Source organism: Molothrus aeneus, unplaced genomic scaffold, assembly GCF_037042795.1.
Source record: "Molothrus aeneus isolate 106 unplaced genomic scaffold, BPBGC_Maene_1.0 scaffold_35, whole genome shotgun sequence".
Lineage (NCBI taxonomy): Eukaryota > Metazoa > Chordata > Aves > Passeriformes > Icteridae > Molothrus > Molothrus aeneus.
This window is the reverse complement of record NW_027099016.1, coordinates 3,778,883-3,806,261: the sequence shown is the minus strand read 5'-3', so window position 1 is coordinate 3,806,261 and position 27,379 is coordinate 3,778,883. Positions and strand designations below refer to the sequence as shown.

Sequence of the window (27,379 nt, the reverse complement as noted above, 5' to 3'; positions counted from 1 at the left end):
TGGGGATGCAGAGATCCCCCCGCAGATCCGTGGGAGACAGACATCCCCCTGTAGATCCATGGGGATGCAGAGATCCCCCTGCAGATCCATGGGAATGCAGAGATCTCCCCGCAGATCCATGCGGCAGCAGACATCACCCTGCAGATCCATGGGGATGCGGAGATCCCCCTGCAGATCCATGGGGATGCGGAGATCCCCCTGCAGGCCCCGGAGCAGCCACGCTGGAGCACGGGGATGCCTCAGAGGAGGCTGTGCCCCCGTGGCCAGAGGGGCCCCGCTGGAGCAGCCTGTCCTGGCAGGACTGACCCCGGGGCACAGTGACCCACGCTGCAGCACAGAAGTTCCTGGAGAAGTCTCCGGTGGGAGAGAGCTCAGGGTGCAGCAGGGGAACGACTCCTGTCCCTGAGCAGAGGGAGAAGCCCCGGGGCATGAAGTGAGCACGGCCCCATTCCCTGTCTCCGGCACTGCCGGGGTAGGAGGTGCAGCTGGAAGGAGGGAGGCGTGGGGGAAGGCTGGATTTAAGGCTCTTCACTTACTTCTCATTATCCTGCTCTGAGTTTTTAGTTTTCTGTCAGAAATATCTCCTCTCCCCCACTCATCCACAGGGATTTGGGGCAGTTTTCCCTTTTTGGGGGAAATCAAAGCGATGCACTGCTGCTCCTAATTAGGGGTAGGAGAAGAGAGGCTCCAGGGCTTCCCGCTGAGCCGGAGCCACCGGACCCGCAGTGCCGGGAAATCCGTGGCGGGAGGTGCGGAGCAGTTTGTTTGTGTTTTCAGCTCAATCCCCCTCGGGCCCGGGCCCGTTCCAGGGCTGTTCCTCATCTCCGGCTCTGCCCTCACGCAGCCCGGGGGGCCCAGAGAGCGCGGGGCGAGGCTGTGCCGTGTGCAGAGCCCGCCCCCGGCTGCGATTGGCCGACGGTGCCGTCAGTCGTGGTTCTGGCGCGCTGATTGGTGGGAGCGGGGCGGAGCGGGGCCCCGGTGGCGGCCTGAGGGCGGCCGTGGCTCGGCGGCGGTGCCATTGGCGGAGCGTCTGTGCGGGCCCGGGAGCGGCGGCAGCGGCCGGAGCGCGGTGAGGCGGCGGCGGAGCTGGGAGGTGGCCGCAGCGCAGGTGGGAGCCGCGCTGGGTTGTGCGGGTGCTCAGGGCTCGCCGCGGGCCTCGGGGGCGGCAGGAGGCTCAGGCGGGTTCGTTGTGCCGTGTCCGGCGCGTGTTGCCGCTGGCGTGAGGGCGCCGCGGGAGCGGCTGCCCGCGGTCTCCTTGCGGCCGCTGCCTCGGCAGGAGCCGCTGCCGGAGCAGCGCTGGCTCGGCCCGGTTGCTGTGGCTGGGACAGAGGCGGCTGCCCCGTGCCCGGGGCTGTGCGGGGAAATTGACGTGGCCGGAGGTTTCTGTGCCCAGAGGAGACAGAGGAGTCCTGTACAAGTGACTTTATTGCTGAGCAGAGGGAGAGGCCGTGGGACATTTACCGTTCGCTCGCTGCCATTGTTGTAGTTCGCAGCCTCCTTTTTATCCTCATTTTCCCGGCCTCACCTCCCTCTTCCTTTGCCCACTGGCTGAGGTACTTGGAAGGTTCAGACCTCCCGATCCGCCAACTGCATGTCCTCGATAATGTGCACCCCCACTTTTGTAGAACAGCCGATATTCACGGCTCTGTTAAGTCTGTTTTCTTCTCAACGTTCAGGAATGTAGCGTGACTATCTGTAAGCAGCAGTCCATGTTAATTAGTAACAATTATTGAAGCTGGTGGTTTCGCCCATTACTTCCTGATCTACAAGTCCCTGGCCCCTCGCTCAGCTGCTGAATGAGCTGCACTCTCAAGGTGTGGAGCACGGTAAAAAGGTGAGAGTTGCTGTAGCACATCAGAGGAGAAACAGCATTCGTTTAACCCTTGGTTTGCCAGGGAGCCACAAAACCGTGTCGCATTCCCATCCTTTTCACGTTTGGACCAATACATGAGCTGTTCTTTTGTTTCCTTTGTTATCTGTTTCAGCACTTTTCCTTTGTCATCTATTTGCCAACAGCAGTTTGAGTCATTTGATTTTTCAAAACTCCTCTTTTTTCTGCTAACAGATAATCTGATCCCATCCCTTGGTGAATGTTGTGTTCCTCATTTCAGTGGATTGCTCAGCAGGAAAGTCAGGAGCTGGAGCTGTCTGGTTGGTTGTTCCGAGGACAGCTTGTAATCTAATGATGCCATTGAAATGAGAAACGGGTTCTGTGGCTCCTGATATGAATTGGTTTGGGTTCCCAGGGGCTTGTGCGCGGTGTTGTAGGATTTGTTCTGCTGGCCGTTCATCTTTTCCCCATTTTTGGCCGTTCTCTCCAGCCAGGGCTGCATCAATTGACTGCTTTTCTTTAATTAAATCATCAAATACTTAGATTCCCAACTGATTTCTCTGAACTCTTGGTAGCAAAAAATCCCCAGTGCTCTAATACACCCTATATAACGCAGACAGTGACAGCACATGTTGGAGTGGGCAGAGGGATGATTCCCCCCCATTTATTTATAGTGAAGTTTTCCCAACATTCTCCATTTGCTGTTTCCCTTTGCAGCTTCACCCGTTTCTGTTGCAGGGTCAGATATCCTCACCCTGGGCTCTGCCTTGAGCTGTGCAAATTCCATCAGGGCAAGCAGGCAGAGCTTGGGGTGAGGGGCAGAGGGAATCAGCCCAATTCCTGCCCCAGGCAAGAGACCCAGGTACATTGTCCAGGCTTTGCCCAGCAGTGTTCATTTGCATTTCTAAAGCTCCTCTGCAGTCTGCCTGCAATGAAGCTTCTCTTCCAGGGCAGCCACCTCGTGAGTCACATGTGCCCCCCCCAGAATCTGCTTTTTTTAAAAAAAAGTACCAACTATTTACGAGTTAAAAGTGTTACAGTTAAAGCTCTTCAATTTTGCAAAATGCAACATAAAGGCGAACATGGAAAAACCCAGAGTAATACTTGATTCTCACACTTCTGTCCCAAACCTACCTGACAATATAAAAGTGGGAGTTTTATGAAAATTTTTTCTCATATTGTAATTTTGTCACTGAAACTGCAGGGAAAACAAAAACTCTCCAAGAATCTCTTTAGTGTTAGAGAGTCAAGGCATTGCTTGTTTCTGGCCAGGATGTGCAACAGAAATAATTTCTTTCACAAATACCCTGGCTGTGCAGAGAAAATCATTCCATGGCATGTGAGTTTTACTAGATTTTTCCTAAACTTTATGTAGTCTGAACCAATCTAAATCCCCAGCTTTAATGTTCATTGCTTCCATGTTGTCTAGGTTTTTAGTATTTGGTTTCCTGTTGGACCCGGATTTCTTCCCCTCTGCTGTGAATTCGGTCCACACTCCTGGATTTCCTTCTCAGCCTTTTCCAGACCAAGTGTCTCCAGCTGTGCCGGGGGCAGTGTCTGGGGTAGCTGTTGGTTGCTGTTTGCTGCTGGGCGTTGATGTTTTGTTGCTGGTCGTTATCTCTGTGGGTGTCTTTTGGGCTATTCCCAGTCTGTTGAGATGTTAAATAAAACCTTTAAAATTCCTTTCCCCAAGGCAAAGACAAACCAAGCCTGATTAGAGAAAGAAGATTTAAAAGAACCAAACTGGGTGCATTTTGCAGCAATGCAGTCGCAGTCAGCCCAGAGTGTGTGTGTGAGTGAGCCCCAGAGTGGAATTGTGCCGTGGTGCTCCCCAGCAGCTGTGGCAGTGCAGGCCCAGCCAGCGCTGAAGCTGCAGCAGTGGCAGCAAGGCTTGGCCGCAGTGGCTGGAGGTGCCAGAGGAGGGTGGCCAGGATTTCCGAGGGTTTGAGCAGAGGATCTGTGGGCAGGCCCAGGGGCTTGGCCCGCTGTGGAGCCCTGGCTGCTGCTGCGTTGCCTTCAGGGCAGGCTCGGGGGCGGCTCCCATGGTCCTGCTGCAGGCGGGAAGTGCAAATCTCCGGGGCTTCAGAGCCCCTGAGGCCAGGCTGAGGGGTCCCCCGTGTTCAGCTGTGCTGGCGGCTGTTTCTGGCCTCAGGGACACTTGGCATGGGCCCCTTGGCCACCAGTGGTGCTGCTTTGCACTCCTTAGGCAGGAGCCGATGTCCTGGCTGGGTGTTGGCAACAGCAAAGTCCCAGGGCAGGCTCTGTGCCAGCCCAGCTTCCTGTGGGAGAATCTACCTTGATCTCTGATCCAGTGGTGTCTGAAGCAGTCAGAATTGCTTTTGCCCCCCTGTTAGGTGCCATGGTGTCAGCAGAAGATATTGAAGCCTTCCTGCCCAGGGCATTTCAGTGCCAGGCTCTTACAAGCACCCACAGCTCCTTGGGTTGAGCTGAGCATGGGGCGGTGACCTGCGCTTTGTCTGATTCCCCTTCCTTAATAACAGCCTGTCTTGTAGCTCTTTTCCCTTTTGCTGCCCCTGCAGAGCCATCCACAAACACATTTTCTCCCTCAGGCCCGGGAATGTCCCATCAATCTCTCCCAGCCTGGGTCGGGAGCTCTGTCCCTTGAGTGCAGTCCTGGGTTCCTTGCCAGCCCCTCTCCAGGCTGTTCAAACAGGAGGCTGGGTTAAACCCTTGCCCTGTCCTCAGTTCTAAATCCTCCTGTGCCATTGAACAAGTTTCATACTGTAATAACCGAGCCCTGCTCATCCATTTAGAGGCTCTTTTGGTTGTCAAAGCTTTAACTTGCTGCCAGACTTGAACTCTAGGAGATCCTCCTGTTGTCATCAGTTTTCAGCCTGAGCTCCCATGAAAGCTGTGGCTGCAGAATTCTGCAGACAATGAGGCTGCTCTCTGGCCACTGGGTTAAACATTTTAGCACAAGAATTCCTTTGGCAAGACCCTGTTTAACATCCACCTATAATTCAAATTCTTTTACCCTGTCTGGAAGGGCCAGGGCAGCCGCCTCAGTTAATCTTCATTTTAACACTTGAAAATTCTGTGTTTCCTCCTCCTGTCCATACATCCAGTTTGTTGACTGGCAGGATAGGAGTGTTACAGGGAGACACCCCTGGCTCCAAAAGCCCTGCCTTCTACAGGGACTCAATACCAGGCTGTGAGCCCTTCCTTCTCTCCCCTGGAACAGGGTATTGCTTGTCCTGGTTGCTTTGAAGTAATTTGTAGAGGCTCCATATCTAATTTTCCCTCTTTCCCTGGGGCTGCCCACACTTCTGGGTTCAGTTCAGCATAGGCCTGGCCAGACATTTGACACAGAGGTACAACAGAACTGGCCTCTGTATCACCTTTTTTAATATTAATTTGTGTTCTGAGTTTAGAGATCCAATCCCTTCCCAGTAAATCATGATAACAGTTAGGAGCAAATAAAAATTCATGCATTTCAAACCCATCTCCCACAAGTGCTAACAGTGGTTGAATAAAACCACACATCTTTCCCACTTATCTCATGAATAATCCAAGACTTTTGGGTCGAAGACTCAGAGTGCATTGAGAGGCCCCTGTGTCCATCAGGAGAGGCCTCCTCTCAATGCAGACCCACCTGAATGTTCTCAAGGGCTCCAGTGTGGATGGTCCCCGGTGTGATGGGAGCTGTGACAGCCCTGCCAATCCATGTCCATCAAGGGGTGGACTTGCTGGTCCTGAGGGTGCTGCTGTCTGTGCTTGCAGTGTCCTTGTGCCCTGCAGCTGGAGCCCTGATTCCTTGCCAGGGGCTGTTTGGGTGGGCTGTTCCCTGCCGAGGAGGGCAATGCCTCTGCCGGGTGCTTGTGGCCGAGCCCGTGCCCTGGGTGCTGGGGCCCCCTTGGGCCCTGGGGCTGATCCCTCAGGGGCTGTAGGAGCTCTGCCCTGGCCTTTGCCTTCAGCCTGGCCTTTTGCTGCTCCCTTCTTGCATTCACCTGCTGTGCCTTTGTACCCAAGTGCTGCAGGGCCTTCTTCTGCCCCTCCTGCAGCCCCCCTCAGTGCCTGTGGGTGCTCATCCTTTGACAGCTGCTGAGCTTTCTGCAAAATCATTTGTATCTCCAGTAACCCTAACAAAATCCTTAAAAGACAATCTCCATGCTAAAATGTATAATCCACATTTCCCAGGTGTTCCTTGCTCCTCGTCCCTGTGTTCAGGGTGCCCTCCCCAGCCCGTATCCCAGAGCCGCTCCCTGTCCTGCCGCAGTGTCCAAAGGCGCCCCCCGGCGGGCAGGGCCGGCAGCTCCACGGGGCCGGGCAGCGGCCGGGGCGTCCCGCAGCCTCCTGGGGGCCGGGGGCCACTGCCGGCCCTGCCCGGGGCTGGTGGGGTCAGGCAGCGCCCGGCGCTGAGCCCCGGCTGCCCCACAGCCCCGGCCCGGCCCCGCAGCTCCCCCCAGGCCCCCAGCCCGTGCTCCCGGTCCCGCACCTCTGTGCCCGGTGCTGCCGCTGCCCCCCACAGAGAAACCCCCTGAAACCCTGACCTCCTTGTTTTCCTCTCCTGGAAACCGGGGATACAGATGATCTGGATCAGTTGGCAAATTTTTGAGGCTAAGACCCTGCTGAGAAACATCCCAATCCTCAGTATTTTTCTCTTCCTCCTCTTTTCCATCATCCTTTTCCTTCCCACATAGATTCCTCCTGCAGCTTTTTGCCTTAACCATATTGCTGCACACTCCCCTTCACCCAATCTCTTTGCAGCACAACAACACCATCCATGCCCTATTCTCCAAATGCGAGGGGAATTTGGGGAGGTGGGAGTGGGGCAGCGCCAAGGCTGGGCCCCCCCGCGCTGTCCTGGCGGGAGCGGCTGCAGTGGGGACCGAGTGCGGGCGGCAGCGGCCGAGAGCCCAGCGCTGCCCCAGCCCGACCCGCCCCAGCTCCATCCCTGCCCCTGCCGTGGGATGCTGTGGGTTTGGGGGCAAGAGGGAGCCGGCAGCAGGTGCTGGGCCTGGGGCAGGAGGAGAAGGGAAGGAGAAGCAGGGTTGAGGAACAAAATGGTCAAATGATGCACGTGGGAGGAGAAGGTGGGATTGTGCAGGAGAAGGAGGAATAGCAGGAGGAAGAGGAGTGTGAGGAAGAGTAGGGACACAGGAGGAGGAACAGGAAGAGGAAGCAGCACAAGGTTGCACCTCTCCCTGTATCTGCAGCCTCTGACCCCAGCCCCAGGAGCGTTGGCCCTGCCACATGCAGCAGGTGACAGGGGATTGGGATCCATGAATTTCCTGGGGGTGAATCTTGGTGTTTCTGAGCTTTATTGGGCTAATTGTTGATGCTTTGTTTTTTTTGTGGGGGCTGAATCTTTATATTTGGAGGGGGGTTTTGCTGGATCTTGATGTTTGGGAAGTTTTTGATCTGTGTCTTGATGTTTGGAGGACTTTTGTGCTGAATTGTGGTGTTTTGGAGGTTCTTAGAGACACAAGATGCCCAATGACTTAATGAGATGAACTTGGGCAAGGAGGAACTCCCAGTCCAAGGGACTCTCATCTTGTTTTTTTCTCCAAACCAGGATTTTTCATTCCCAGGACATGTCTGGATGGAGGAGGAGGAAAAGCCCTGGAGATTCCGCACGAGGAGGGGCTGCAAACCCAGCCCAGGGAGCTGTGGGGAGGAACGAGCTCCCCTGAGCCAGGAAGGCGGCTGGAGATCCAGCCAGAGCTCAGAGCTAGTGGAGAAGCCTCATGGCAGAGAGAAGCCCCACAAGTGCTTGGAATGTGGGAAGGGTTTTAGTCGGAGCTTAGATCTGATCCAGCACCAGGTGATCCACACTGGGGAGCAGCCCTATGAGTGTGAGGAATGTGGGAAGCGTTTCAGCTGGAGCTCCAGCCTGAGGCAGCACCAGAGGATCCACACAGGGGAACAGCCCTTTGAGTGTGAGGAGTGTGGGAAGAGCTTCAGCCACAACTCTGTCCTGATCCAACACCAGAGGATCCACACTGGGGAAAAGCCCTTTGAGTGTGGGGAATGTGGGATGAGCTTCAGCATGAAGGGGACCCTGATCCAACACCAGAGGATCCACACAGGACGAAAGCCCTGTGAGTGTGGGGAATGTGGGAAGAGCTTTAGATACAGCTCTGGCCTGAGGAGACATGAGAGGATCCACACTGGGGAAAAGCCCTATGAGTGTGAGGAATGTGGGAGGAGCTTCAGCATGAAGGGCCAGCTGACAGAACACCAGAAGATCCACTCTGGGGAAAAGCCCTACAAGTGTGGGGAATGTGGGAGGAGCTTCAGCCAGAGCTGTAGCCTGATCCGGCACCAGGTGATCCACACAGGGGAACGGCCCTACACCTGCTTGGAATGTGGGAAGAGCTTTGGATGGAACTCTGCCCTGAGTAAACACCAGCTCATCCACACTGGGGAGAGACCCTACGAGTGTCCCCAGTGTGGGAAGAGGTTTCAGACCAGCTCTGATCTCCTCATACATCAGCGGATTCACACAGAGGAGAGGCCCTTCCGCTGCCCCAACTGCAGGAAGGGCTTCAAGCTAAACTCCACCCTCACCGTCCACTGGCGCATCCACACAGGGGAGAGGCCCTACGAGTGTGGGGAGTGTGGGAAGAGCTTCTCCACGAGCTCTCTCTTGACCAAACACCAACGGAAGCACCACTAAGGGAAGCCCTGTGAGTGCCCCGAGTGCAGGAAGAGCTTTGTGCGCTGCTCCAGCTCCATCCCCCATGGGAGGATCAGCATTGGATGATCCCCAGGAACCCCCATTTGGCCGAGCCCTGGTGGTCCTTTATTGGGAATAAACAACGGAGCTGATAAAGGGACCCGATATTTGAGGCCTGATCAAGCAGAAACTGTGGGACAGACACAGATAAAGGCTCCCTGGACAAGATGTGACCAAGCAACAGGTTGTAAAACTGTGATAAGATAATGTTACCACGTGAAGGGATGTTATGAAGAATGCATAACCAATGGGAAATTGCTACCAAAAATAGAGCCCTATATAAGCACCACAGAAGTAAAACCCTACATAAACAGCTGGTATAGTCAATAAAATTGGCTTCTGATCTAAACTCTGATGTCCCCATCTCTCCATCGTCAATAACCCCTGTTCTGGGTGATCCCCGTTGGGTGGGGGGAAGATGTTGGAGAGATTTCTTTCCCTTCTCTTTGTGCTGCTGTGATTTGGTTGGTAATAAATTCCCTCCCTGTGCCCAGGCTGGATCTGTTGTCCCAGTGCCGCTGCTCGGGGCGGGATCTCTCCCATTCCTTCTCTCAACTCCCAGGGCTCTCCTCAGCCAATCAGAGAATGTGAAGAACAAGAATCAGCCAATCAGAGAGAGAGGTCTGATGACGGCCCAGTTGCTGGGCAGACCCGCAGCAGCCAGTGTTCCCTACCTGGTGCCCACCCTCCCTGCCCAGTCACGGCCCCCCCGCGGGCTGCCCCTGTCGTTGTCGAGGTGGTCATGACACAAAGCAGAGAACACAAGCAGTCTCAGTTGGCAACACTTTATTATTGAACATGGTTGACTTTTATACACTTTCCAATTGTTTATACTTCTTCTACCTTGACCAAAATAAGTCAGCATAATACTATTGGTGAGAAGTTATAGTGACTTCAACTAACTTTCTAAAAATGCTTCGTCCAGCTGCAAGGTTCTCTTATCTTTCTTTTCTCGGTCTCCTTGGTTACAGCCTTGGAGAGAGCTCCTTATCAGCTTCCTCTTACTTCTCAGCTTCTTCTCGCTCCTTTACCTAACAGGCCTGCTGTTAGCCCCTTCCACATGCCCCCAAGTCCCTCCCCAGTGCCCCCGATAAACTGGACTGGGTTTAGCTGGGAAGCTTTATTGGGAGCACTGGGAGCAGCCAGGTATGGCCAGACCACCAGTGGGGCTGGGGGGGACACGGGACCCCCCCAAAATCAGCGGAGCGGGGACGGAGCGGGGGGTCCCGGCCGGGCCCGAGCCCACGGGGAGGGGCTGCGGCCGCTGCCGGCTCAGGAGCTCTGTGGGCAGAGAAAAGGGGATGACACCGGGCTGGGGGCCCCGGCGGGAGCGCACACGCTCCGCCACGGCCGGGACGCCACCCCCGGCACCCGCCCTGACCTTCTTGCGCACGTAGAAGCCGAGCCCCAGAGCCAGGAGGACGAAGCCCAAGACGAAGCCCCCAATGCCCATCAGCATCTTGATGCGTCCGGCGGCATCTCTGGGGGGATCCGCAGGGCTCAGCACCCCCCAAACCTCTCACGGACACCCCCAGCCCCTCCCAGCGCCCTCTCTGTGGCCCCCAGCCCAGCCAGGACCCCCTGAAACCTCCCCCCGATCCCTTTCTGTCCTGGCCAGGAGGCACCAAAGCCCCTCCCGTCCCTCTGAGGATCCCACAGCCCCCTCCTGATGGTGGCGAGGGAAGACAAGCAATCAATCAATATGATTGGTAAAGCAAGCTTCAGTTTATCTTGAGTACACCAGTACTTTTATATTGTTTTCCAGTAATTATGCATACCTGTCTTTAGTTTATTGGTTTAATTGCTCATACATGTCGTGAGTTTCTTGGTTTAAAGCAAGAGATAACATTTACATATTCCTCCTACTTTGTAGTTGTGCATACTATATGGTTTCTGTTCTCGTTGCTGTCCTTGCCCGTTCGACCTTGTCAGCAGGCAGGACACAGCATCTTCCTATCATGGCTTGCGGCCTGGTTCTGCTAAGTGCGGCCCACTTATGCCAAGCTGCTAAGTTAACATGTATGCTCACTTATCATGGGGCTTGCTTGTACAACATTTCCACGGATCCATGGCCCTTTTCCTCCAGCCATTCTTCCACACTTTCCCTTCCACACCGCACGCTTGGGCAAATTGCACAGACCAAGCAGCCTTTTCCCCCTCTTCCCCATTGGCCTGAAGACACTCTGCACCAAGAGAAAGCTCCTGGACAGGCGGCTATCCAACAACAGCAATTTAATGTTCCTCTAGGGGGTGAAGGGAAAGGAAGTGTTGGCAGAGGAGAGGTGCTCCCCGCAGGCTCAGGTGGCCCCAGCAGACGCAGCCTCCCGGAGCAGTTCTGCACAGCGCCGCAGCAGGACACTCAGCCGCGGCCACACAGCAAAGGCCGCGAGTGCCAGAGGCGGCGCAGTTGGTCTCGCATCTTCTGGAGTCGGGAGGAGGGAACGCTCTGTAGAGCTAAAAGGATGTCCAGAGCTTGAAGCGCCAGGCATGAGATGGCAGGGCTGGTGTCATCCGTCATGTCCTGAAGGGCTGCAGAGAGAGAAACAGAGGCACAGTCAGAGGCTGGATCTGCGGGGAGCTGGGGAGAGCCTCCAGGCTCGTGCATAGCACGCAGCTCCTGGCACGGCCTGGAGGAAGCAGGAGGCAAGAAGGACGAGCTGGCAGCTGCTGGCCAGGAATGTCCCCCAGGCGCCTGCAAGGTGTCAGTGCTGTGGGCACCTTGGGGCGCGCAGGGAGCGGAGCCGTCCGCGGGCGGGCCAGGGAACGCAGGTGCCAGCGGCAGCCCCCGGCGAGAGCCCGCGGGCCGCACTCACCCCTGCAGATGATGCGGAAGTGCGGCTGCTGCCCTGTCAGGAAGCGCCCGGCCATCCCTGGGGAACACAGAGCGTGTCCTGCCTTCAGAGCCACAGCTGCCGCCCACGGGCGCTGCCAGCCCCGAGGCCACACGCCCTGCTGGCCCGGCAGGGCTCAGCCCGGGCCCCTGGCGCACGCTGCCGCCCCAGGGCACGGCTGCCAGAGGGCGGCAGCAGCAATGCCGAGCCCCGCCGGGGCTGCACATGCCCGCGCCCGGATCCTGCTGCCGGGGCAGCAGGCGGGGCTGGGGCCGAGCTGCGGCGGGCCGGGCCGGGGAGGGAGCCGGCCTTGGCGCTCACCCATGAACCTGACGGCCGCCTCTCGCAGGGGCTCCTGTGCGCTCCGCACGTAGGGCAGGGCCAGGCGCAGCTGCTCGGCCGCTCGGCTCCTGTCCTCTGCCAGCTGCAGAGAGCGGCGGGGCACGGAGGGAAAGGGTTGATGCGGGCCCTGCCCCTGGGCCGGGCGCTGCCTACGGCCGCCACTGCTCCCCCTGCCCACAGAGCCCTGAGGCCCGGCCAGCAGCCGCAGGCGCCGGGCTCGGCACGGGGCGGAGGGCCCGGCGAGCCGCGGTGCCGCCCCGCAGCAGAGCCCGGCTGGCTCGGGGCTCCATCGGCACCGGCCTTGGGGCCAGAGGAGCCTGGAGAAGAGCCCGCACGGCTCAGGCAAGGGAGCGGCGTGTGGGGCGCAGGCTGGTGCCCCTGCCTGCGGCACTGGGCAGGGGCCACAGCTGCCAGCCCCACAGACTGGGCGCCGGGGGCAGGCGGCTTCTCCAGGGATTGGGCTGGGCATTCCAGGCTGTCCTTACCAAGCATTCGGCAAATCTCCACATCTGATCCATCTTCAGCAGCTGCTTGAGATCCTTCCTCTTCAGGAAGCTTACTGCAGAAAGCAGCGTTTCCCGAGAGGCCTGCAGAGCAGCAGAGACCCAGAGATGGCACCGCAGCCCAGGGCACCAGACCCGCATCTCTGTGCCAGGGCCGGGAGGAGGCTGGAGCCCGTCAGGTGCCAGGGGCTGGGGAGACAGCTGAGCTCCTTCCATGGGGACACCCAGGAGGCCTCACCTGTGCCACACACCCGTTCTCATCGTGGCAGTGGAAGAAGAGTGGGAGCAGGCTCTGGCTCACGTGCTTCTTCAGGGGCTTTTCTCCCTTTGCCACTACCAAGGCTATCACGTCTTGGAAGAGGCGAATGGAGAGCAGCTGCACAAGGCTGTTGTCCTGTTGAAAAGGAAGCCAAAGCCCTCCACATCAGCTGCTCCAGGCCTCCCTGTGCCCAGGCCCAAGGCAGCACCCAAGTGCCCGTGGCTGGGGGCACAGAGCCTCACATTGTCAAAGAGGTGCCAGAGCGCCTCAGCCAGCTGCAGGGCGATGGGGCTGGCTATTGCTAGGTCTTTCTGCAGCATCAGGAGGCTGAGCACAATGAGGGTTTTCTCCACAATGTCTTCATCCCTATCCCACAGTAGCTTCCCAAGGCTTTCAGTCAGGCTGTACATGCTTGGATCCTGTGTGCAAAACAAGGCTGGGCAACCACACGCTGCTGCTGCTGCTGCTGCTGCTGCTGCTGCAGGGCTCAGAGGCCGAAGGCCTGTCCCAAAGCACTCAGGCAGCTGAACAGCGACCCTGGAGAGCTGGGAGCAGCTGCCACAGCTGCCAAAGCCCAGCTAAGCCCAAGGGGCTGCTTGCCCCAGCCCCACGCTGCCAGCACAGATTCAGCTGCTTCCTCCTTCTCACCATCGAGGTGAGCACCACGAGGCCTCGCAGCGCCACGCCACGCATCTGCCTGGACTCGCTCTGCAGGTGCCTTTTCAAGATCTCCAGGACTTTTTTACCGCATTTGCTCAAGTCCAGGCAATCCAGGACCTGAAAGGCACAGAGCAGGCACAGAGCAGGCACAGAGGTGCCCAGCTGGCAGGAGCTCAGAAGTGCACAGGGTCGAGCCAAGGCAGCAGCACAGGGCACGGGCAGCGTCCCAGGCAGCTGCGGCTACGAGAGGGCAGAGGGCTGGGAGGCAGCTCAGCCAGGCAGCGCTGGCCATGGGGCTCACCTCCACCAGGAAGGCCAGGGCGGGCAGCTCCCAGTCTGAAATGCCTTGGCTGAGCAGGTCAAAGAGGCAGGATGCCATGCCGCAACACCAGATGATGGAGACACAGCGCGTCTCCCTGGCAGGGAGAAAAAGGCACCATTGCTCCTGGCCCGGGTGGGCAAACCTCTCCCAGGGCTGGCTCGCAGAGCTCTGGTCTGCTCCCGAGCATCCCGAGGGCGCTTTGGGAGGCGGCTGTTCCCGGGCAGCCTCCTGTGCTGGCCTTTTCCAGTCTGCTCATCCCTCCCTTGGTGACAAGGCCCAGCTGCCCATGAGCACAGGGCGTTGCAGGCACAAAGGAGAGGGGCGGTGGGGAGAACGAGGTCTCACCTGGCCAGCAGACGCACTGCACAGTGGTGGGTGTCGGCACAGAGCAGCGTGTCCCAGGCACGCTTGCGTTCCATGGACAGCACCACGTGCTCATAGCGCATTTGGCAGAGCAGGGCCTTCAGGGTCTGCAGCGCAAAGCTGTGTGCAGAGCAAAGCCCAGGTCACGCTGGGAGCCCCGGCTCCTGCCCTGGGGGCGTGGGAGGGATGGGGAGACTGGGAGGACTGGCATGGAGCACCTGTTGGGGTTGGCGGAGAGGCCGTGTTGCTCCTGGCATCCCTGCCAGAAGGTCTCAACCTCTTCTGGCATATCCTGCATGCTGATGGAAGCTTGGAAGAGCAGACGCAGAAAGAGATTGGAGAAATACTCCAGCACCACAGGCGAGCGCCAGGCCAGATTGAAGACTCTCCACAGGGCCACGGTTGCCTGCAAGAAATAAAACAGCCAGAGACAAGGCTCAGTGCCAAGACATCCATGTGGCAGGGCCTGAGCATGCCAGGGAGAGGCCAGGGGAGACTGGAGGGAGCAACCGGCCTGGTGCCCCTGAACCCCTCCCCTAAGGCAGGATTCAGCCCAGAGCCTGAGGCAGGGGGATGCAGCTGGGGGGAGGACAGAGAGCTGGGTGCTGGAGAGGCGGCCTGGGGGCTGGCAAAGGCCGGCACCAGAAACTCACAGCCAGGGCAAAGACTACTGCGTTGTCCCCATCGGAGGTGTACACGCTGTGCACTGGCCAGGCGCTCAGCACATCGAGGAGTAGCCGCAGCGCCGGCTCCGCAGTCCTGCTCGAGGACATGATGGTTCCCCACATGGTGCGGCAGCTCTGTGGGGTCAGAGCTCTGTGTCAGGGCGGGCTCGGCCACAGCACCATGGCCTGGGCAGCTGCAGGGCCCCGCGCTGGCCCTCAGCCCTGCCTCTGCCCACTGCCCCTGGCCGGCAGCGGCCAGCCAGCCCACGTGGGTACAGGCCCCGAGGGGCAGGGAGGGAGCGTGGCACCAGGCTCAGGAGCTGACATGGCAGCCCTGGAAAACCAAGGAGCCAGTGGATCCTGGAACTGCCCGCCTGTCAGGCAGTCAGCAGGGACAGGCTCTACAGGGTGATGGGCCGGTGAACCCAAAGCCCTCAAGGCACGTGGGGCTGCCCTACCTGTCACACGATGAGGCCCAGCGCAAGAGGGTGATCAGCACGTCAGAGGGGTATTCCTCGGTCAGCTCCAGAAGGGCCTTGTCCAGCCTGTGCCCAGCAGCCTCATTGGCCGTGAGCCACTGGTGGATGGACCTCACCATGGCGGGCACCTGCAGAGGGCACGGGGAGACTTGGAGAGCTGCCAGAGCAGCAACTCCCCCTGAGAAGTGCTTCCCTTCCAACCGCATTGGGCCGGGCCTGAAAGGCCGAGGGAGCCCAGCAGAGCCGGCTCGAGGCGCCGCACCACTGCTGGGGCCATCGAGCCCTTGCCCCAGGCTGCTTACTTGCATTGGATTGGAGACACCCTTCTCCACAAGCAAATCCAGCATGGCAGCATCGATCTCGGCATCGAGGAACGGAAGGTTGGCCAAGACGCCTGTGCCCACACCGGCGGTCTCTTCCTGCCAAAGGCACGTGATGAATTCACAGAGGGTCGGCAGGAGAAGGGCAGCAAGAGAGGGAGAATCCATGGAGCGCTCCAAGCCTGGTGCTTGGCTGAGCAGTGCCAGCAGGCCCAGCCCAGGTGGGGATGGCCACAGGTACCTGCGCCGTTCTGCCCAACCGGCCACGGGTGGCTTCCTGTTCTTGTGTCCGGTCCTTGGCTGCATCTGGCAAAGAGCGAGCGCAGACAGAGCTGAGGGGCTGCGGGAGAGGCCAGAGAACACAGCCCAGCCCTGCACTGCCCAGGCAGGGAGAGCCTCGGGATGCCCCGGGGGATGGAGCGCGGCTGCCAGGTGCTCCAGCCCAGCTTCTGTCCTATCCATGGATATGTCCACAGGGATGGGATGGGATGGGATGGGATGGGATGGGATGGGATGGGATGGGATGGGATGGGATGGGATGGGATGGGATGGGATGGGATGGGATGGGATGGGATGGGATGGGATGGATGGGATGGGATGGGGCCAGGCTGGCTACAGGCACCAGCCCTGTGGCCCAGCTCTGACACTCACGCTCCTGCAGCAGCTGGAACTGCTCCAGTTCTTCAGGCTGCTGTGCTGAGGTAGCTCCAGCCTCTTCCTCCTCCACCCAGGCCAGCTTGGGCACGCTGGGGGGTCTCTGCTCCATGTCACTCTTTGCAGTTATGAGTGCTTGCTGAAGCAGGGAGGCCTCGGAAGAGCTGAAGATGAGCAAGTGCTGCAGTTGTGCCTTGAAGGCACCTGCAACAGAGGAGTCTCAGGAAGGCTACAGGACAGGAACTCCTGCAGTCTGTCCTCGAGGGCAACAGCAAGAGAGAAGTCTCAAAAGGGAAATAGGACTGCAAGTCCCGCAGTCTGTCCTCGAGGGCACCGGCCGCAGGGATGGCAGACGCTTGGGAAATGCTCCACGTCACCGAGTCCCGCAGCCTGGCCTCGAGGTCACCTGCACAGGGAACGCCTGGGAAAAGCTCCGGGTCAGCAAGGAACGAGTTGGCTGTGTGGGGGCTCCTCACAGCACTGCTCTGTCCCGTCCTGTCCCGTCGCGTGCACCGAGCACTGTGGCGTGGCCGTGGCACCACCAGCACCTACGTCACGACGTGTCAGAAAGGGTCACATTTGCACACTCTGTCCCTTTCCATCCCACGGTGACCACGGTGCACTGTGTCACAGAGAGCCCCAGGACACACCTCCATGTGCCCTGGGGACACCCCCACACTACCCAAACTGCCCCAGCTGGCAGGCAAGACCTTGCCCCAAGTGTTGAAGACACAGCCCAGCAGGAACTTTAGCAACGGCCCAAACAAGAAGCAGCTGCTCCTCTGCTCTGCCTGCTCAGGGCAGCAGAATGAGCCCCCACGGCTGCCACTGCAGCTGAGCAGGAAGGGCACCGGGGCCTTCCACAGGCCCTGCCACGGCCTCTTTGGGACCAGTCCCGGTGCTGGGTGGCCGGCACAATCGCGGGGACGTGACACAGACATGGGACGTGTTGCCCAGAGCACCAATGCTGCTCTGTCCCCTGGAGAGCACTGGCAGCAGCAGCTGTGGCAGAGTCCCTGAGGAGGGGGTGGGCATTCAGCTCCCTCCTGGGGGAACTGGTGGCAGCTCAGCTGGCCAAATTCTTGCCGTATCACCTTTATGTCCTGCTCCATGCTGGATTGTTCTGTGTTCATCTTGCCCACCTCCTCATGGAGACCCTAGCACAAACCCATGGCTTAGGAACCTTCATCCTGCCCTGTGGAGTCCATCACACAGCCAGGTCAGCAGGGATGGATCCAGCACCTCCTGCCTAAGCCAGGCTCCGTGCTGGATCATGGAATCCCATCGGAATGGCAAAGACCTGCTGCCACAGGTTCAAACAATGCCTGCGAAGGCAGGACAGTGACAAGCGCTGCTAAAGATGTGGGCAGACAATGAGTAGGGGGAGTCTGCTGGGGGAGCTCCTGCTGCTCCAGGATGGCCTGCAGGAGTTTTCACAGGACGGCAAAATTGATGCCAGCCTCGCCCTCAATAGCGGAATCCAACACCTGGTACAGGCTGACGCTGTCCATGGCTTCTGCTGGAGGTCTGTCCGTGCCTTTTTACTCTTTTGGTTTGTATCAATGAATGAATTGCCTGTCAGCTGAAGCTCTAGGAGTAATGATCTAAGACTAATTGCCAGGCATCTGATCTTTCATATAGCATTAAATAAACCCATAGTCATTAATTTGTATTTTTGGAGGCAAAAGATTTCAGGAGACTAATCCATTGAAGGATTGGTTTTGGAAAGACTTTTCTGCAACTGAAACCTAGATCTGATGGATTTGACATCAGCACTTAGGCTTCTGATTTAAAAGTATGAGTCAGTTCCATGGGTTCCCCTTGGGCTAAGCAGAGTCAGCTGCACACTCACCATGTGCACCAGTCCTGTTGTTTCTTTTGCAAAGTGCTCTTGTACCAAACGTGCTGCTGAATTTCTGCTTTAGGCTGGTTGAATCCTATGCTCCACTGAGTCTAAATGCACCAAATCACATGTCCCCAGGCTGGTTGTTATTTACCATCTTGTTTTCTCTGGTTTGTTGTGGAACTTGTGGTTCCCCTAAAGTCACCTCCTACCTCTTCCATTCTTCTAAACATGCATTCCTTTCAAAACATGAGGTCCATAAAAATGGAGCTGTTATGGTTTGACGCTGGCACAATGCCAGTGCCCCCATGAAAATACCTTCTCCCTGGTGTCTGCTGTGAGACGTGACCAGGAATAGAGCAAAGCAGGCTCCAGCTTAGGAATAGAAGGAAAAAAACTTTATTAACATACAATATATAAAAGAAACATACAGAACTCAGGATGAAAACCTTCCAAACATTCCTCCTCCCCCCAACCAAGTTCCCAATACATCACAGTAAGACAAAACCTTGGACTCTCAATTCATTTACCACCCCTCAGGTCAGCAACTCTCAATCCATCGCCACCCCTCAGATAATCAATTCTCAGTTCATCAAGAGGAGAGGAGTCCCTCTTGGCCATAGGCTTCCCCAGGAAACACCTTTGAAACTTCTTGCGTTTCCATGTCACACGTGGCACCGCCCGGAGAACATTTGCCATCTGTGACATCTTCCTTCCATGCCCAGTGCTCTCACCACTGCATATGGACCAGAGCTGCTTCTGGGGTTCCCCTTTTAGGGGTGCTTTGCCCAGTTCCACAAAGAGCAGTGTCTCTCACTTTCGGGACACCTGTCCCCCCCAGATTCACCCCCTGGGGCTGAGGGGTCTCGAGAACAGAGATCTTTTCCTCCGCTGAAGATTGAGGGCACCACCACCCTTCTCACCCGTTGTCTCTGTTCACACTGCTCCTTCACATAACATCACTGCACTCTCTTGGCTCTGAGCCATTGCTCCCCCTAAATGCAGTCTCTGTGTCACAGGAAAATGGTTCTGTCCATGGCTATACAAGAAAAGTCCAGCCAAAGGCCACTCATCATCTCCTCCCACCTAGGATTCTTCTCAACTTCTTCTGACATCTTTCACTTGCACAGATTTCCATCACACTTGCCCATTTCCTCCTATTTCATCTCTATCTCTCCTCATTTAACTCCAGGAGGATCAGCATTTGCAAGGTTTCCATCATCCAAGAAAAGGGTTAAAAATCTCAGGCTCTGCCTGTCCAGAACTCCCACGCTGGCCCTGCCCGGCACCTTCTCGCCACACCCCCCCTTCTCCTTCTCGCCGGCCGTGCTATCCAATTTCAAGGTGGCACAAACACAGGCACAGGCACAGACACCGGCTCTCTCTCTCTCTCTCTCTCCCTCTCTCTCTGGGGCTGCTGCCCGATCCCTCTCGGTGCTCCTCCACCCTTCCATCCTGCAGGGGCCTTCACCTCCCCTCTCTGTCCAAGGCCCGGCTCACCTCACCCGGCCGCATGGCTTCCCCTCCCGCACCGAGTCCGCAGCCGGGCAGGGCAGCTCTGAACCTTTCACCAACGGGAACCAAGAGAGCTTCCCCTGGGCGTTCTCTGCTTTTAACCCCCGTGTTCTCAGAGGCAAATCCACGTCCTCAGTGGCCACACCATGTGCCAAAATTCAAATCTGAGCTCCTATTGGTTTGACTACAGCATCTCAAAAAAACTCACTTCCTCTCAAACCACAACAGGGAGGAGGAATGTTTTTATTAACTTACAATATATAAAAGAAACACATAGAACTCAGAATGAAAACCTTCCAAAACATTCCTATTTTTTTATTTTATTCCTCGTTTTTTTTTTCTTTTATTCCTAAACGGGAGCCTGCTTTGCTGTATTTCTGGTCACATCTCACAGGGGACACTTGGGACAATGTATTTTCAGGGGCACAGGCATTGTGCCAGTGCCAAACCGTGACACCCGCTCCCCTTTAGGAACACAATTTTATTACAAGGGGTCAAAACAATTATTAACTACGATTAAAATTTTAAAAATACATAAATTTAAATTTTAAAAACATTGAATGATATTTTAATAAGTTATATAAATTTTAAATAATATTAAATTATTTTTTAATATTATTTAGAGATTCTTAACAAGGGCTGAGCTCGCCCTTCATGCTCACTGTGGGATGTGGGGAGGTGGCGATGCTGATGGAGCCGGGGGGGGCTGCAGCTCCGGGAGAGCAGGGAAACCGTGGGGATCTGGTGCTGCTGCTCTTCCTCCTCCTCCTCCTCCTCCCGCTCCCCCCGGGCCCAGCCCCCACCCTTTCTCCCCCTCCCTTTGCCCAAATCCGTCCCATCGCCGACCCCCAAACCCCTCCCCATCGCCCCCCAATAAACGGCCCCGGGGGCAACTGGGAAGCTTTATTGGGAGCACTGGGAGCAGGCACTGGGCGGGGGCAGAGCGCCAGCGGGGCTGGGGGGGACACGGGACCCCCCCAAAATCAGCGGAGCGGGGACGGAGCGGGGGGTCCCGGCCGGGCCCGAGCCCACGGGGAGGGGCTGCGGCCGCTGCCGGCTCAGGAGCTCTGTGGGCAGAGAAAAGGGGGTGACACCGGGCTGGGGGCCCCTGCGGGAGCGCACACGCTCCGCCACGGCCGGGACGCCACCCCCGGCACCCGCCCTGACCTTCTTGCGCACGTAGAAGCCGAGCCCCAGCGCCAGGAAGACGAAGCCCAAGACGAAGCCCCCGATGCCCGTCAGCATCTTGCTGCGGGCGACGTCCGGCGGCATCTCTGGGGGGTCCGCAGGGCTCAGCGCCCCCAAAACCTCTCACGGACACCCCCAGCCCCTCCCAGCGTCCTCCCTGTGGCCCCCAGCCCAGCCAGGAGCCCCTGAAACCTCCCCCCGATCCCTTTCTGTCCTGGCCAGGAGCCACCAAAGCCCCTCCCGCCCCTCTGAGGATCCCACAGCCCCCTCCCAGTTGCCCCCAGTGCCCCAGGAGCCCCAAAGCCTCTCGCAGTCCCTTGGCAGCCCCAGCAGGACTCAGCCAGAGCCCTCCCAGTCTGTGCCCAGCACAACCGAGCTCATGGCGAGCCCCGCTTTGCCATCGCCGATCTCCTTCCAGCCCCTCCGGGCTCACTGCGATCCCTCCCAGTCACACCCAGCGCCCCCAAACTCCCTCCCAGTCACACCCAGCGCCCCCAAACTCCCTCCCAGTCACACCCAGCACCCCCAAACTCCCTCCCAGTGCCCACCAGGATCCCCCAACCCCATCCCACCCTCCCCAGCATCCCCCAAACCCCTTCCCAGCCCTTGCCCAGCCCCCAGACCCTCTCCCAGTCCCAGCCCGGCTCTCTCCAGCTCCCTCCCAGTGGCTCCCAGCACAGCCCAGTGGCTCTGCCAGCGCCCCCAGTGGCTCCCCCGTACCCCAGTGCCGGCTCAGGGGCTGCTCCAGGCTGACGTGCTCCACCTGGCAGCTGTAGGTGAGCCCGCGCCGGGGCGGGGTTTCCAGCAGCACCAGCAGCTGGTAGGTCCAGTCCCCGTTGGGGACCACGTCGGTGGCCACCACGTGCTCCGAGAGCTCCTGCTGGCCCTGGAACCACCTCACCTGGATGGCAGCAGGGTAGAAATCTATCACGGAGCAGAGCAGGCGGCCGGGGCCGGGCTGGGAGCTCGAGGGGGGCACCAGCGAGATGGACACGCTGGGGGGCACTGGGGAAGAGAGAGAGAGAGAGAGAGCGGGGACACACTGGGATCAGCTGGGGGACACTGGGAGAGAGAGGGGAGGGCTGGGCTGGGCTGGAGAGGGACTGGGAGGGAATGGGAATGGACTGAGAATGGACGGGGAGGGTCTGGGAATGGATTAGGAGGGACTGGGAGGGACTAGGAATACACTGGGAGGGAATTGAGTGGCACTGAGAGAGGTTAGAAAGGATAGAGGGGCACTGGGAGTGAGGGTGGTGTTCTGGTAGTGAACTGAAACTGAAGTGGGAATAGACTGGTAATCGACTTGGAGAGGCTGGGTGGAACTGGGAAGGCCTGGGAGGGACTCGGAGTAACTGGAAATGGACTGGGAAATGGACTGAGAGAGACTGGGAATGGATTGGGATGGACTGGGAGGGACTGGGAGGGAGTGAGAATGGACTGGGAGGGATTTTATATGAACTGGGAGGGAGTGAGATAGACTGGGAATGGACTGAGAGGGACTTGGGTGGAACTGAGAGAGGTGTGAGGGGATGTGGGGCACTGGGAGAAAGGGTGGAGATCTGAGAGTGAACTGGGAATGAACTGGGAACATACTGGGAATTGACTGGGAGAAGCTGAGTGGTACTGGGAAGGAGTGGGAGGGACTGACAGGAACTGGAATGGACTGGGAGGGACTGGGATTTATGGGGTTTGCACAGAGAGATGGGAGGAAATGGGGGGAACTGGGAGAGAGGTGGAGGTCAGAGAGTGAACTGGGAAAAGAGTGGAAATGGACTGGGAGGGACTGGGGAGGAATTGGAGATGGCCTTGGAGGGACTAGGATGGCACTGGGAGGGATTTTGGTGGCACTGGTAGGAACTGGGAATGAAATGCGCGGCACTGGGAGGCCGAATCCAGCGCAGGGCACTCCGCGCTGCGGATCTGCCTGGCAACAGATGAGTCATTAAGGAGACGTGATCTGATTGGGCATTTCAGTAAGCTTTACGCGTCGCTGAAATGGACGCGCGGGGGGCACTGGGAAGGACTGGGATGGACTGGGAGGGACAAGAGGCCCCGGGGATGGGCACAAGGAGGGCTGAGGGCTCTGGGGCGATTCCGCATGGATATTTTGAGGGGCTCCCGGTCATTTGCAGGGCAGGGCTCGAGCGGGCACGTTCTGCTCCGCGCTCACCTCGGCGCTCTGTGAGGAACGGGGTAAAATTCTTGTACCAGCACCGGCAGAACCAATCCACCGCAGTCCGTCTGTCCTCCATGAATACGGCGTTGCTGTTCCAGCGCTTGGCCAACTTCTCCCCATAGGGGGTGAACCCCACAAAGTGCCCCACGTCGCTGTCGAACATTATGAACTGCTCCCGGTTGTAGATGGCCCTCTGGACGTACCTCACCTTCTCCGTGCCGTTCATGAAGTAACACTCGGACTTTGTCATCCTCTGGAACACCCCTGAGTGTCCATGACACCGGTCAGGGGTTGCCCACCCACCACCCTCCCTCAGCACCCCCAGAGCTCCGGGGCCCACCCCGACTCCCCACTCCGCACCCCCTGTGCCCCACGGCCGCCACGGGACCCTCCTGCCCGCGCTGCCGCTTCCTCTTTGCCGCCCTTCCTCCATTTCCCCTTTCATATCCTCTCTCCTCCCACCTCCGGCCGCTCCCAAATAATTTTTGGGGTCCTATTTCCCCATTTTCCCACAAATTCCCCAATCCCCGGCGCCCTCGGGCTCAGTTTTGGGGTCCCCCCCTCTCCTTTTCCCCCTTCCCGAACGGCTCCCACCCCTCCCTCCCCTTCCCCCATCCCTCAGCCCCTCCCGCTCTCCCTTTGGGTGGTCCCCTCCTCCTCCCCCTCCATTCCGGGCTCCCCCCTTCGCCCCCTTTTCCCCCTTCTCCCCCCCTGTCCCAGCGCCTCCCGCCCCCCGCTCACCCGAGAGCTCCGCGCCCGCAGCCGGGGGGGCTCCCAGCACCACCAGTGCCACCAGTAGGGCCCCAGCTGCCGCCCCTCGCCCCATGGCCGGGGCCGGGCAGGGAGCAGCAGCCCCAAAGCAGCCGCGCTGCGCTGGCAGCACCAGTCCGGAGCAGGGCGGGCTCGGCAGCGCCGCGCGCTCTCATTGGCTGCCGCCACTTTTGGGCAGCGATCGGCCACGGGCTCTGCCCGAAAACCGATGACGCAATACAACGCCCTGAGATCTCATTGGCTGCGCCGCCTCCTGCCTGCGCTGCCATTGGCTGAGGCCTTTCCGGGCCGCTGCAGCCCCGGGCTGGGGGTTTTTTGGGGAGGGGGAACCTTGGGGCGCTGGGCAGGTGGGAGCTCAGGTGAGCCCAGCAATGCGTGCCCAGGGGCGCGGGATCTCAGCGGTACCCGTGGCGAGCGGTGACGCCTGCCCGGTGCCAGGCACCCCCAGAGCCGCTCTGTCCCTGCCCCCGCAGCCGCACAGGGACAGAAAATGGAACCGAGGGTTCCTGGCTGGGGACAAGGACCGGGAGAGATCCCTCAGCAAATCCGGCACGGGCACAACAGAGCCGGCCTGGGCACACGGAGGGAATTTATTACCAACCAAATCACAGCAGCACAAGGAAAAGGGAAAGAAATCTCTCCAACACCTTCCCCCCACCCAACATGGATCAGCCAGAACAGGGGTCACCAGGGCTCTGCCCAACGGGGGTCACTGGGGATCATCCAGCACGGATCCTCCCACGGGGGATGGAGCTGCAGCAGCGCACGAAGCTCTTCCCACACTCGGGACACTCGCAGGGCCCCTGGTGTGGAAGTGCTGGTGAGTGACGATCTCTGAATGCCACCTGAAGCTCCTCTGACCTTCCAAGCACTCCTAGGGCCATTCCCCAGTGTGGATCTTGTGGTGCTTGCTCAGGTCGGAGGTCCCACTGAAGCTCTTCCCACATTCCCCACAAGCCCAGGGCCTCTCCCCAGTGTGGATGTTCAGGTGTTCCATCAGGGTAATGCTGTAGCTGAAACCCTTCCCACATTCCAAGCACTTGTGGGGCTTCTCCCTGCCATGAGGCTTCTCCACCAGCTCTGAGCTCGGGCTGGATCTCCGGCCGCCTTCCTGGCTCAGGGGGGCTCTTTCCTCCCCACACCTCCCTGGGCTGGGTTTGCAGCCCCTCCTTGTAAGGGATCTCTGGGCCTTTTCCTCCTCCTCCATCCGGCCACAGCTTGGGAATGACAAACCCTGGTTTGGGGGAAACCAAGGTGGGAGTGCCTTGGAGTAGAGGCTCCTCCTGGCCAGGTCCATCTCTAGAACTCAGCAGGACGCTGGTGTCCATGAAATCTCCACATATCAACATTCAGCCAGAAAAAACTCTCCCAGGAGTTTTCTATTGCTGATCTCTCCACTTTTGGGGTTCCAAAGGTGTCACAGACATCTTTCCTGAAAAATCCTTTCTTAGGATTTTTCCTTGTGAGAAGCTGCAGTTTCAGCAAACAAAAGTAAACAATGGTTATCTGCTGCTGTGGAAAGCAACAGGTAGACCCGTGATTGGTCTCCTGTGGATGTTTGGATTTCCTGACCACTCATGGCAGAGCTGGCTCTTGCTCTCTGTCTGAGACACAGATCTTTGTTCTTCATACTTTTCTATTCTTACCTTAGCTAGTTTCTGAAGAAAACTCTTCATTTCTATTTCATTTTAGTATAGTCTTAAAGTAACATATATCATAAAATAAAAAATCAAGCCTTCTGATCATGGAGTCAAAATTCTCATCTCTTCTTCATCCTGAAAACCCTTGTGACCACGGTCACAACTCTCCACGCTGCCCGGCCCGCACAGCCCAGCTCGGTGCCGGCCCTGGAGCAGAGCAGCTTCCAGCAAGCAAGAGGCAAACGCATCTTGCCAAGAGTTAAAACACACCAGAGAGGGAAGATGGCATTAATGTGTGCATAAAGGCCTTTGAATTCACAGCTCTCTGAGAGAGATTTGGGGCTCTCGGCTGGACAGAGATGATCCTGCTCTGTGCTGGGCTCAAAGGCAGGGAACACGCCCTGCCGCTGCTGCTTGGCGGGGTCTCCGCAGGCCCAGGCAGATGCCAAAGCTGCTCTCACAGTCTTCTCCCTTGCCAGGCCCCTCCGCCAAGTGCCAGGGGCCTCAAAGACGGAAAGGAGCGCAGGGAGCCAAAGGGAGACGGCTCACTACCTCACCGGGGGCGCCTGGGGAAGCACTTTGCTTGAGAAGCAAGCCCCTCTCTTCCAAAGGCATTTCTCCAAATGCCTGCATTTCCCAGGGAACACCAACACACACTTAAGGTTTTGGAAAAGGTTTTGGAAAAATCCAAACTCTTTATTAAGGGAAAGCAAAGCAAAGGGGTGAGCTGGGAGACAAAAAAAGCGGATGGGCAGGGTCTGAGAGCTGGAGGGAGGGAGCTGCCAACAGGGAGAGAGATGGCAGGAGCTCCTGGAGCTTCCCACAGGCTCAGCTCTGAGCAGCTAGAGCTGTGCCTGGAGCTGCAGCTGGTGCATCCTGCTCTGCAGCTGCTCCCATCTGCAACGGGAGCTGGAGATGGCCGAGGGATGCCGGTACATCTGATCCAGCAGACGCAAGAAGTCCTGCAGATCTTCTTTGGAAGGTCAGCTGAATGAGTACGCTGATGCAGGATGGGCTGTCATCTTCTCTCAGGGCTTGAAGAGCTGAAGAGAGAGGAACAGAGCCACGGTCAGAGGCCAGATTGAGGGAATCCAAGGAAAGCCTCCTGCCAGGCCCATCCCAGCCGGCTCTTGCCAGGGCTTCGGCCGGAAGGTGTTGGTCACGGATCGCCCACGTTTCGCTGGCAGCTCTCTGGGCTGTGCCCCCGCCGCCCCTCGCCCGCACAGGGAGCAGAGCCCTCCGCAGCCCGGGCACGGGTTGTAGCTCCGGGGCCGGGATGTGCAGCTGCCCCCGGCGATGCTCGCTGCCCCGCGGCTGCCCTGACTCACCCTCGCTGATGACCTGGAGCTCCTCCTTCTGCCCCGTGACGAGCACTCCGGCCAGCCCTGGCAAGACAGAGCCCGTGTCGGTGCCGGGCGGCACAGCTGCCCAGCACGGGCGCTGCCAGCCCTGCGGCCGCACGCCCTCCTGGCCGGGCAGGGCTCCCGATTGGAATTAATGATAATGTGAATTATGTGTATGTACACAAAGTTCTAGAACAGAATAATAAATATTGACTGTCAATCCGTGTACTTTCAGAGAAAAAATAATATTATTTATACACATATGTACACTTAGAAATAGTTTTTACTTTTAACTGCCTGGATAACATCTTCCTGCTCCATTTGAAGGCCAAATAAGAGCTTTGATCGCAACAGTTCCTTTGGTAAAAATATGCGAGCTTCTGTAGCAGCATGAATCCAAAAAACACCAAAAAGAATATACAAAATTCTTTCACCTGAAAATAAGTGATATCTAAATCCTACAATCTGCAAGTTTCCTGCTCACTGTGAAATGACAGCAACAGTTCTGAGGGAGGAAAAACAGTCTTTGGCACAACACACAAGTTTTCTGATAGCCCCAGTCTAACTCAGAAGTCTTTGGAGAATTGGTTGGAAGATCAAACAGTATTTCTCAAAAATTTCCCAGGACATTTAATCTGCTTCAAATCTTTTTTTCTTGAGGAGACATCAACAGGATTTATTCTCAAAAATTATTTGGATGCTAAAGACTTTTGCAAGCTGTCACATTTTGATTATTTGACTTGGAGATGAACTGAGCTGAAATCCACCACGACTAAGGAGAATACAAGTCTGTGCATCACCCCAGGAAAAGGGCAAGGAATGAATTGTTCAAGTGATCCCCTAATGCATCCAGTCTTGTAATACTGAATTTATTACCTGGTCTTGAAACAGACCTTCTCACTCTTGCATACCTCACCAGCTCCTGGGGCAGCAGGAAGACGTTACAGCTCTTGCTCTTTCTCTACTTTGTCTCA

General features: G+C 57.7%; 2 protein-coding genes and 1 pseudogene across 2 annotated transcripts; 1 reads left to right on the top strand and 2 right to left on the bottom strand.

Annotated features, from left to right (window-relative positions):
* The window catches only part of LOC136570611 (uncharacterized), a 708,931-nt pseudogene that overhangs the window by 27,403 nt on the left and 654,149 nt on the right, over window positions 1-27,379 (bottom strand).
* LOC136570658 (zinc finger protein 502-like) lies at window positions 1,034-8,880 on the top strand. The gene is made up of 2 exons (XM_066571124.1): window positions 1,034-1,108; window positions 7,368-8,880. The coding sequence occupies exon 2, from the start codon at window positions 7,395-7,397 to the stop codon at window positions 8,469-8,471; it is 1,077 nt and encodes a 358-aa protein (XP_066427221.1). The 5' UTR covers window positions 1,034-1,108; window positions 7,368-7,394; the 3' UTR covers window positions 8,472-8,880.
* On the bottom strand, window positions 14,931-23,533 carry LOC136570577 (SLA class II histocompatibility antigen, DQ haplotype C beta chain-like). Its single transcript, XM_066571043.1, has 8 exons — window positions 23,393-23,533; window positions 22,646-22,915; window positions 21,196-21,480; window positions 20,316-20,561; window positions 15,927-16,133; window positions 15,517-15,581; window positions 15,258-15,374; window positions 14,931-15,083 (listed from the first exon to the last, which is right to left on the bottom strand). Exons 1-8 carry the CDS (start codon window positions 23,475-23,477, stop codon window positions 14,931-14,933), a joined length of 1,428 nt encoding a protein of 475 aa, XP_066427140.1. The 5' UTR covers window positions 23,478-23,533.